The sequence below is a fragment of the Gavialis gangeticus genome, unplaced genomic scaffold, assembly GCF_001723915.1.
Source record: "Gavialis gangeticus isolate Ggan-Ray unplaced genomic scaffold, GavGan_comp1, whole genome shotgun sequence".
NCBI lineage: Eukaryota > Metazoa > Chordata > Crocodylia > Gavialidae > Gavialis > Gavialis gangeticus.
This window is the reverse complement of record NW_017729009.1, coordinates 9166899-9178032: the sequence shown is the minus strand read 5'-3', so window position 1 is coordinate 9178032 and position 11134 is coordinate 9166899. Positions and strand designations below refer to the sequence as shown.

Genomic DNA, 11134 nt, shown 5'->3' with positions numbered 1-11134 from the left:
TTCACGGTCAGGGCGGCTAGGGTCTGGAACCAACTTCCAAGGGAGGTGGTGCAGGCTCCTACCCTGGGGGTTTTTAAGAAGAGGTTAGATGAACACCTTGCTGGGGTCGTTTGACCCCAGTACTCTTTCCTGCCATGGCAGGGGGTCGGACTAGATGATCTTCTCAGGTCCCTTCCGACCCTAGAAACTATGAAACTATGTGAAGGTCACCTGAGGAGAGGTACCTGATGCCCAAAAGCTTGTCTAACAGCTTTTGCATCTATACAGCTGGTCCAAGAAAATATACCACAGGGGTCCCCTGTTTTCTCTTTGGTAATACATCAGGGTCCTTTGAAAGGAAACTTAACTGGTGCGCATGCCAGTTGAGGGAAATCTTAACAGTTCAGTTTGGCTGATCATACATCCCAAGGTGCCTTCTGCAAAGTGGGGTGGCTCTGGTGGGTTGTATGTGACCAGCAGTCTGACTGTCCTTATGATGGTTGCTTCTGCCATAGAGTGTATTGGGACCTGGACATCCAGACAAACGCAGTGATTAAGCAGAGGGCACCTTCTGAAGTGCTACCTCCGCACCCTGAAGTGGAGCTACTTCGGTCCCAGCTCATGCTGAAACTGCGACAGCATTACCGGGAGCTGTGCCAGCAGCGAGAGGGTAAATTTTTGTCCATCTCTTTTTGTATCTCTTTCCCCAGCACTGCAGTGCTTTGCTTTCCCTTCTCTCCAGTTGCGCTCTGCTTTTCTGCTTTGTCTCTTCTTCCTCGTACCCTCCTTTCCCTCTGTGGCTGCTCTGCTCTCTTCAGCACAGTCTGATGCAGTAAGCATGTTGGGCAGGTTGCACCCAGGGACACAGGTGCTGTTCTGATCAGATCCTTTGGGCAGTACCGGAAGACTACTACTAAAGAGTTCTAATTGGACCCTGCTGTGTTCCCCCAGGGATTGACCCCCCACGGGAATCGTTTAATCGCTGGATGTTGGAGCGGAAAGTGGTGGACAAAGGGACAGACCCTCTGTTACCGAGTGACTGTGAACCCGTAGTCTCTCCCTCCATGTTTAGAGAAATCATGAATGACATTCCCATCAGGTACTGCTTGCACAGGGCACGCCTCAGGGTATGCTGGCTTGGGATGGTCCAGTGGCTTCTCTCATGGGCTTGTTGCTTCTGGATTTCCCTTTTCCCTTATGAAGCAGCAGAGAATTGTGATGGGAAGGCTGGGAGCTGAGCCTGATACTGCCTGCCGGAGTGGTAGCAGACAGGCTGACCCTGACACGTGTGCTTGCGTTTACTTCAGATTATCCCGAATCAAGTTCCGGGAGGAAGCCAAGCGACTGCTCTTCAAGTATGCGGAGGCTGCAAAACGGCTTATTGAATCCAGGTTGGCTTTTCTCTTGTGCTTAGAAAAGAGACCATTCAAAGGCCTTGCTAGAAATGGCTGTTGTGTCCCACCTTTGTTTCTGTTCACTGTCAGTCACCTCTACCCAGTGAGGCCAAAGTGAGGCAAGAATATTTCCAAGAAAGGCAGGGTGAATGTTTGGAGGTTTGAATGTTTGCAGGAGGAAGTCAGTAAGAAGAGAGGTGGGGAAGATTTAGTCTTTTCAGTTTGAAAGAAGAATCATGAGCAGGGGGAGTGAGGCATAGAGAAAGGTAAAAGGCAACCAAATGGCTCTGAGATGGTAGAGGAAAGGTAGATCCTTGGTGCTATCAAACAGCAACCAATTTGAAATGAATAGGAGGGGCCTTATTACAGTAGGCATGACTGTTCTGCCGCAGGGTGGGATGGAGGCAAATGGCTTAGTCAACATGGGAAGGTGAGACAATGTTAATAATCCTGTCAGGGAAAAATGGCAAGAGCTAGAAATACTCATGCTTCAGAGTTGGAAAGAAAGACACCTCCCTACCTCTGAAGTGTGCAGTTGCACAGTATGAGTAAGCCTCAGTGTAGATGGGCTCCTCAGCAGGAGGTTGAAACTTACCTGGGGAGGAGAGGAGGAACTTGATGCTTTCCCCTTGAAGCATCTGGTTTGTGGCCACCTCTAGAGTGGAGAGGCAAGTCTGTTAGGACAGGTCCTTGATTTCTCTCTCTTGCTGAGAGGAGAGCAATCAGTACCTTGCAGTTCAGAGAGAATGTGGTTGGCAGACTTTTGAGAGTGTTCTCCACAGGAGTCCTGCAAGGCAGTGACAGGGTATTATAGTGAGGAGGACACTCTTGCCATGTTCCTTCATGGCTCAAAAGCTCTGCTTGGAAGAACACAGTTGCTAAATGCCTTCTTCTCTTGTGTGCAGGAGTGCATCACCTGACAGCAGAAAAGTGGTGAAGTGGAATGTGGAGGACACCTTCAGCTGGCTGCGGCGGGACCACTCGGCCTCTAAGGAGGACTACATGGTCAGTACATACCCTTCCAGGTGAATGCATGGGCCCAGGGAGAAGGTCATCACTGAGAAGACTGATATTCTTCTCCCTTCCCCCGGCTCTGTGAGGTAGCAGAGAGTTGTCAGGCGCATGTCAAAATCCATGCAAGCCTTGGGATGATGTGGTGATAGTAGTGCGAGGGCCTCTCTCCCTGCCCCTGCAGGACCGCTTGGAGCACCTGCGTAAGCAGTGTGGGCCCCATGTGTCGGCTGCAGCAAAGGACTCGGTCGAAGGCATCTGCAGTAAGATTTACTACATCTCACTCGAGTACGTCAAGCGAATCCGGGAGAAGCACCTCGCCATTCTCAAAGAGAACAATATCTCCGGTAGGCAACACACTTTCGAGCGAGGCAGTGCAGTGCCATGCACGATGATGTAATGAGGCATGGTGAGGTGCAGCTTGGCCTGCCCCACTCGAATTGGCTCGTTGTTGTGGGGCTTGTTCTTTCTGAGTTCTGGGGAGATTTCAGGCAACAAATCCAGTGCTGGCCTTTGCTGACAGGATGGCCTGGTGGGGGTACAGCTGACAATGCCAGCAGTTATGCTGTGAATAATCTCCCTGAAAATGCTGTGGTCTCATGCTTTGTAGCTTCCGTGGGCTAAGTGCACTGCATGTGCCGTGCTGGCCTTCCTCTAGTCCCACAAACTCCCCGTCTCACTTTTCCACACTCCTCTGTTTCAGGGACTCCTTACAGCTCCCTTCATCCCCTTCCCATCTGCCTAAGGCACTTCCCTTCTCATTCACACCAAAGGAACTGTGCTTCCCCCATTCCCTTCTCTGCCACATTCCCAAGGCTTGGAGCACTCTGAACACTCCCTGGCGAGGAGCATTTGCTCAGATGCAACATTCCAAAGCTGTTGCATCAGGTAGAAATGCTGTTGGACAGAGTGTAGAGTCTTGCTGCCCGCAGCCAGCGGCTCTGCACTGAGGTGGTTTCTTAACTCCCCAGCTGTGTAAGTAACGGTCCCAAGCAGGCTAGGTTCCTCTGGTCTTGCAGTTGCCTTGTGTATCTGAGGTGCAGCCATTCCCCCTTCACTCTGGTCTTGGCACCTTGTGCTTGGAGTGGGAGGGGGTGGGGTCTGTCTCCTTGAGTTGCATGGAGTCTAATGTGGCTCTTCCCCTGTGTTCCCCACAGCTGAAGTAGAAGCTCCAGAGGTCCAGGACCGACTTGTATACTGTTACCCCGTGAGACTGGCCATCCCTTCCCCACCACTCCCCAGCGTAGAGATGCACATGGAGAACAACGTGGCCTGTGTGCGGTACAAGGGGGAGATGGTGAAAGTGAGCCGCAACTTCTTCAGCAAGTTGGTAAGGGTCGAGCGCTGGTGCTGAAGAGGAGCAGGGGGCACAGCTGTGAGCTACTTTCTGAGAAAAAGGTCTCAATCCCCCCCTTGCTCTCCACATGGGGAGTCTGCAGTGGAAAGGTCTCTTCCATGTTACAAGGAGAATTCTTCCCAATTTGGGTTGCTTAACCTTGAAAAATAGAGGGAGAATGCAGAGGCTGTGGGAGGGCGGCAGGGGGTGCTACAGAGGCTTAAGTAGGCATCACTACGTGATCAGGAACTGCAACAACAAAGCCACATTCATGGACTGAGGATGGGATTCAGAGTTCTGAAGGGTCTGAGTGAAAGCTGATTACTACATCTGTTAACCCTGCCCCTCGGCTTGAAAACAAAGATCTCACTCAGTTAAACGTGGCGCAGTCCGTTTAAAGCTGCGTAAAGGAAATAATTCCTTGCAGAATGTGTAGGCATCACGTGAAGCAGGGGCCTGTCACGCTCAGTCATAATGCAAAACCCCTTGCACACACAGTGTTGTGGGCACTAATGTTTGGGATGGTGCAGATGATAACAGAGCGTGGTGCTGTATTTTAGGGACTAGGGGAAAGGTCAGGATGGAATTCCCCCATCCTACCTGAGCACTTAGGTGTGTCATGATCTGTACATCTATTTTTGACGCATCATAAGTTGACCAGTGCTGGAGTGTGGGATGTGACAGGTCTATGCTTCATTCAGGAATGCCACAGAAACCTGTAGACAAATTTGTAGGCCCTTCAACAGCCTGGTCAAAAATGGTTCTTCCCTCCCAAGAAGCTTGGGTGAAACCAAGTTATTTTACAGAAACTTCTATTTTATCAATAAATCATTTTTCATCAGGGGAAAAAAAGGGGTTTTGGCTAAGTGTGCCTCACAGCCTGCAGGAGTGTGTTAGTCAACAGTAGCAGCCAGAACTATTCACAGGGTCTAGATCAGGCAGGCTGGAGACCCAGAGTGCCAGGCGAGGGATAAATGTGTCAGAAGGCATTGTCCTTGCCTTTAAATATGTGCATTCTGAGAAACAGCAAGCTCTGTGGGCTGGAAAGTGTCATTGCTGTTATGTGTGGGCAATGCCTGCCATGGCAGGGCCTTGACCTGGTTGAGGCCTTTTAGATACCGCTCTTGCATGCATGTTAAATACTGTCTGCTGCAATTAAGATGGCTCCTACTATCAGGGAGGATCCCTGTTGGCTTACGTGGAGAGAGCTGTCATCCTGGCTGCAGGGTTCCCGGTGCTAGATAGAGGGTGGTGAGGGAGTGGCATGTTGATGGTTCATAGCCTGCAGCGTGTAGACGCAGTGAAAGTGGACATTCCCCTGGAGAGGTACTAGAAATGCTGTGTAGAGCCTCGGGGTTCTCCTTCCATGTCCTTCATGCCTGTCGCATCTCTGCATCCCTGTGTTCCTGCAGCAGCACCTGCCAGCTCTGATTTCTTCTCGCTCCAGCACCCTGCAGCTCCCTTCTACACGTGTCCTCATCCTACTATTACTGGGGTGGGGTGGGGGTTGTTTCTTTTTCCTTCTAGCAACCTGGGTTTCTTTTTCAGTGGCTCCTCTATCGGTACAGTTGCATTGATGATTCTGGCTTTGAGAAGTTTCTGCCCAGGGTATGGTGCCTTCTCCGTCGATATCAGGTACTAGTCCTTCTGCAGCTTCTGAGCAGCAGTCAGTGCTGATGGAATTGTGTATCTGTACTTATCGGCAGTTAGGGTATGCTGGGTTTTTCCTAAGACTTTAAAACGGGGTTCCCTGCTGGGAGAGCCATTCCCTGGCCCTTGCCTCAGCCCACTTGCTGGGAGAAGAGCAAAAGGAACCTGCAGTCTTGGGCTGTTCATGAGCCGAGTCTCAGTTTTGCAAGTGGTGGAGGGAGGCAGTGGGCTGCAGCTGGAGGAGGCAGGCATTCTTGGTGAGTGAGAGAGGAAGATGGGGTCCTGCAGACCTGGAGAAGAGGCATGCGAGACTCTATGGCCCTGGGCTTAGAGGCCTTTGAGAGGAGTGGTGGAAGCCCGCAGGCTGTCTGGAGTCACTCATGGAGGTTTGCTCTCCTCAGATTATGTTTGGTGTCGGCCTGTATGAAGGAACTGGCCTGCAGGGGGCACTCCCAGTGCACGTCTTTGAAGCCCTCCACAAGCTGTTTGGAGTGAGTTTTGAGTGCTTTGCCTCGCCCCTGAACTGCTATTTCAAACAGTTCTGTTCAGCCTTCCTGGACACAGACGGGTATTTTGGATCCAGGGGGTGAGTCTGACTCTTTGCTGTAGACACGACTGTGCACAGCACCTGGGCCCAGGGTGTGCTGGGGTAGTTGTGGGTTTTAGGGCAGTGTTAGCTAGGCTGGGTCCTCTGTCCTGGGAGATGTCCTGCAGGTCTGGGGTAAGGGTCTGTGGGATGAGGAGGGATGTACTGTTAGGTTTACAGAGGTTATCTGGCCCTAGATTGGCATGGGTTTGCCAGCGCCCTGGAACCTCAGACAAAAGGTTGAACACGTGCACCAGCCAGAGGGCTCCCAGCTGTCTGCCCCTTGGTGATCCTTCCTGCCGCGCAGGTAGCAAAGGGGCAGGCTGTGCATGGAAGTAAAGCTGTGTGGCTGCCCTGTCCCAAACACGGGTGTCCTGTCAGGTGTGTGCATTAGCAGCCTATCCTCTCTGACCAGGACCTTCTCTTGTTCCCTTTAGCCCATGCCTGGATTTTTCCCCCATAAGTGGCTCTTTCGAGGCAAATCCACCATTCTGTGAGGAGCTGATGGATGCTATGGTCTCTCATTTTGAGGTATATTTACTTCTGTATGTTGATCTATATGAACCAGTGTAGCCAGTCCTTCCTTCCATCCATGGCTGTCCTGTAGCCCAGTAGCAAGGTTGTAAATGAGTGGGCTGCTGAGGATTGACTGATCTGGTGCTGCTCTTGCCAAAGCGCTGCTTTCTTTCCTGAGCTCATTGTATGTGACACTGCTGTGGGTAAAACAGTTCTTTTCTTCCTGGTTTAGAAACTGCTGGAGAGCTCCAGTGAGCCTCTGTCCTTCATTGTCTTCATCCCCGAATGGAGGGACCCTCCGACACCAGCCCTGACCCGGATGGAGCAGAGCAAGTTCAAGCGGCACCAGCTTATCCTACCAGCCTTCGATCACGAATATCGCAGCGGGTCTCAGCATATCTGCAAAAAGTAGGCCTTTCCCTGGGGCCCCAAGGGGGCTGGGCTTGAGCTGGGGTGCGCTTGAGGTACACTGCAGCATAGAGGCCCCTGGCAGAAATCCTCTGCCTCAAGGTGAATCAATTGGGGTGCAGAACCGGTGACACGTAATGGACTGGCCAGGCAGCCATCTTCCCTTCCCTAGGAGCTAACAGCACTGCAGCTATAGCCAGATACTGGGCTGCCTGGGCAGTAACACACAGTGGTGCTCCGATGTGATCCTTCAGATGGTTTTGTGCAGCCACTGTGGGTACCACAGCTCGGCTTAGATTCATCTGTGGTCTGACATGAGGAGAGATACCTCACAAGAAAATGGGCACATGCTCCAAGTTTGTGTATTGTAACTCATGGATGTGCCTTCTTTCTAAGACTGAATCGTGCTGTCCTTTGGAACTAAAAGAGGGTTGGAGTGGGGGAGAGATGATCAAGGCTGTAGGAAGCGACTGTGCAGTGGATAGACTGTTTGGGGCTCGTGGAGCAAGCACTGAGGGCCTGTTCCTTCCCTTGCAGAGAGGAGATGTACTACAAAGCCGTGCACAACACAGCTGTCCTCTTCCTGCAGAACAATGCAGGCTTCACCAAGTGGGAGCCTACACCCGACCGGCTGCAGGAGCTCATCACAGCCTACAAGCACTCAGGACGGACCCTCAGTTCCTCGGGCTCCTCCTCTTCCTCCTGCTCCTCTTCCTCCTCCACGTTGTCCTCCACAGCAGACAAGGACCGGGAGACAGGCCGAGAGCAGAGCAGCAGCCGGGAGACCCCCAACTAAACTGTGGAGGGCGGGGTCAGAGGCGGAGGGGGCAGAGGCCCCTGCACCCCCAAGGAGAGGCTGGACGTGACAGACAGGTGGAGAGACTGCTGGCCCATAGCCCCAGGACCGGGGGGACTCTGGGCAACTCCACACTGCTTGCTTTCCTCTGTGCACTTGCAAGTCTGCATCCCTCAGGAGGCCAGGGGACTCCCCAGCCTCCTGCCCGGGAAGGGAATCAGCAGCTGCCCTCGCAAAGGGGCAGCGAGACCCGACGTAGCAAGAGTAGGACAAGTCTGCGGCCCCTTCAAACACTACAGCTCGGTGGAGGAGGCAGCTGGAGCTGGGGCGTGAGCATGGAGGGCAGGACAGGTGGCCTGAGGGGCAGCGCCGTAGCCTGGAGGGAGCCAGGTAGGGGTTTCCCCGCGGGGAGCAGGCAGGGTTCAGCAGCTCGTCCTGCAGCCCCAGCACCAGCACAGCTCCGTGTCCATAGTGTAAATAGTTCTGCCCACGGCATCCCTGCTCCCTGCAGGGGGCGTTCCCATAGCATCCGTGTTCCTGCCCCACGTGTATGAGTCCCGTGTGCGCCGATGCTGTTTGCCGTATCGAAGCAAAGCGGAGAAAAGGAGTTTCTCTATCGTAAAGAGGTCTTTGCCGCTGTTTTGTAGCCATTGTGGTTTTTACCTGGAGCTGCTGGGCTCCGTTTCACCTCTGTGGGTTTTGTTTTGTAAGGATTAATTTAACACCGCTAACCATTTTATTACTTTTATCCAAGAGAAGCCAAGTAAAGTCTATTTTTGATTTCCCTTTCCTAGTTCTTAGGAACATTAAACCAGCATTTCCGCTCCCCATGCTGTCTGTCAGTGCCATTCCTCCCTGCCCAGCCTGGGCCAGCCTCATGCTGCCCACAGGGAGGCTCTCGCCCTTCTGCTCACTGGCTCTGCTGGCTTGGCTCTAGGAAAGGATCGGTTCACATAGGACCTGCACCTGTTCTCTTGGAGGCCTGTCTGTTGGGCTTGTGGACTGAGCTCTTAACAGAAGCTGTAAAGCAGGTGTTTGTCTGCAACATCTCTGCTGGTATGTCCAGAATATTATGGGAGGTGCATGATGCCATTATAATGAGGATCAAGGGCAAGGGGAGGCTGCCTTGCAGAGAATTAAAATGTCTAGACGCTTGAGAAGGTCGGAGCTCCAGGACGGGGTCCTTTGGGCCTCGGGCATGGGCTACAAGTGTAACTGGGCATGGGCAGCGACTTGCAAGCAAGTGCTCCATTGGCCATGTCGGGAGTGGAGCCACTTCAGAATTGCTGAGAGCCCTGAGTGAAGCTGAGGCCGGGCATCACAGCCTTGCTGCTGTGTGAGAGCAGGAGAGAGGCAGCGCAGATGTACTGTCCGATGCAGGGCTGGAGGCCCAAGAGGAGGAATCCCAGTAGTTGGGGCTGAGGAGAGGTGGGGCGGGGGTACAGACTTCCTAGCCAAGGTGCCAGCAAGGCGCTTTGCAGAGGCCCAAGGCAGAAGGGGGTAGAGCATGGCCCAGGGGGAGCTGGCTGCCCTAGAAAGATGATCTGGGTCAAGTGAGATGGTTGGTGGCCTGCTCATGGAGGTTTTGGGGCAGTTGGGCTGGACCAGGAAGCTTGGAGGGTTCATCACCCTCGTCTGGCCTGACCTGTGTAACTCGTATCAGGGTGCTGTGCCCTGTGATCCTTGCACTGAGCCCTGGCTTCTAGCTGAGCTGCAGCCAGTGTATTTGAGATGAGATGTCTTTATTTTAAACATGCCCAGCAAGAGCGTGCTGCCCATCTCACCCTGCTAAGGTTCAAATTCTGCCCCCATTCTCACTTTCCGTCTGACTCTTCCTACCTTCAGCTTCCAGTTGCTGCATCTTGTCTTCTGGATCGTGCCAGGTGCTGTCAGAAACCTTTTCTCCATGGTGGCATCCTGCCCAGCTCGCTATTGCTCCCACTGGCATGGAGCTGAAATGTCTCAAGCCCTTCCATGTCAGGCCTGCTTTCTAAGGCTCTCTTCCCTTTTTTAAAGTGGTTTCTGAACTGTTCCAATTTTTCAGTGTCCTTTTAAATAGGGCAGATACCAGCACTGGTTGTGGTCTCTGTGGGGACATTCCCTCACTGCCGATCTTGTCACACCTGTCCCAGAGTAGTTTTGGGATAAGGGTGGAGCCAGGCTCCAGCTGGATGGGGGGGCGGGGGAGAGCAGAGGAGGCCTGTGATGGTGGGATGCTGCATGTGCTGCTGCTGCTGCAGCTAGCTTTTCCCTGAGGACCTGTGTTCTCAGAGGACTGACCACAGGCTTGGTTCTGCAACAAGCTCGGCAGCTTTCCCAGCTACAGAGGCACTTACTCAGGCGCAGACATGGCCTGTGGGTGCAGGGTGTTAGCTTGGGGTGCCAATGGTACAGCTATGGGCGTAACTCGGGCCCCATGCCTTGTGCAGGGTGCCCAGGGTTTGCTGCCCATTGCTAACAGTGTACCCATCTTCCTGCTCCCCTGATAACAGGTAGGAGGGTGGTTGCCTGTTTCCCCCATAAGGTGGTGTCCTGTCTGGTCGTCCTGGTTGCCCTTATGCATTAGGAAGCAGAGACAGCGGTGAGGGTGGGAAGGGACCTCAGGAGGTCACATCTGGTCCAACCCCCTGGTCAAAGCAGGACCAACCCCAACTGCATCACCCCAGCCAAGGCTTTGTCTACCCGGGTCTTAAACACCTCCAAGGAGGGAGAGTCCACCACCTCTCGGGGCAGACCTTTCCACTGCTTCAGCACCCTCCTCTGGGAGTTTTTCCTAATCTCTAACCTCAGTAAACAGAGAACCCAATTTTCCCAGCTGGCTGGTGGAGGTGGTGTGTGGCACTGTCTGCACTGTGGCCTGCACGGGCTAGTGCTGGTAGCGGAGCCCTGGCAGGAGCTGTGCACCCTGCCCTGTGGCTGCATGGCTCTGTACTCGGGTCCGGGCTGCAGCCCCTTGTTCTCTTCTCCCCAACCTGAGTAAATCCGAGACTGAAGCAGAGCAGGGGAGGGGAAGAGTGGGCCCCGTGGGGTGAGCTGGCACCATCCAGTCATCTTACCTGTGCTTCTGGGCACAGGATCTTGCTGCGAGGCTGTGCTCCCTAGGCTGGTGTTTTGGCAAGAAGGTGAATGCTCCAGGGAGCAGCTCTAGCGCCTCTGCTCTGTGGGAGTGGGGAGGCCGAGGTCTTGGGGCTGCTGGAAACCTGCCCTGCACCACGGTAGCAGCAGCTGTGGGACAGACAGCCCTGCATGGTGGCAGCTGCGTAGTGGGCCCTGCACCAGGCTGCCTGCGGGCTCCACCTCCCTGAGCAGGCACCAGCGAAGCCGGGCCTTGCTCCCTGCCTGGCTGGGGCGCCGAGCACGGAGCCTGGCTTCTTCCGCTCCTGCTCCCGGCTCCCGCGGGGCGGCCTGGGGAGGCAGCGGCGGAGCTGGGGTGGGGCTGGGGGGACGAGAGGGAGCCG

The 11134-nt window shown here is 53.9% G+C and overlaps 1 protein-coding gene across 1 annotated transcript in view; it reads left to right on the top strand.

The window, feature by feature from the left end:
• PCIF1 (PDX1 C-terminal inhibiting factor 1) overlaps positions 1 to 8504 on the top strand; it is a 12974-nt gene extending 4470 nt beyond the window's left edge. Inside the window, exons 5-15 of the mRNA XM_019509921.1 lie at positions 495 to 649; positions 931 to 1078; positions 1287 to 1370; positions 2279 to 2378; positions 2569 to 2731; positions 3542 to 3714; positions 5269 to 5355; positions 5772 to 5956; positions 6394 to 6487; positions 6705 to 6880; positions 7418 to 8504. Of these exons, the coding sequence (XP_019365466.1) occupies positions 495 to 649; positions 931 to 1078; positions 1287 to 1370; positions 2279 to 2378; positions 2569 to 2731; positions 3542 to 3714; positions 5269 to 5355; positions 5772 to 5956; positions 6394 to 6487; positions 6705 to 6880; positions 7418 to 7676 (1624 nt within the window). The 3' untranslated portion in view covers positions 7677 to 8504. The remainder of the gene's footprint in view (positions 1 to 494; positions 650 to 930; positions 1079 to 1286; positions 1371 to 2278; positions 2379 to 2568; positions 2732 to 3541; positions 3715 to 5268; positions 5356 to 5771; positions 5957 to 6393; positions 6488 to 6704; positions 6881 to 7417) is intronic.
• Positions 8505 to 11134: the final 2630 nt, after the last annotated feature.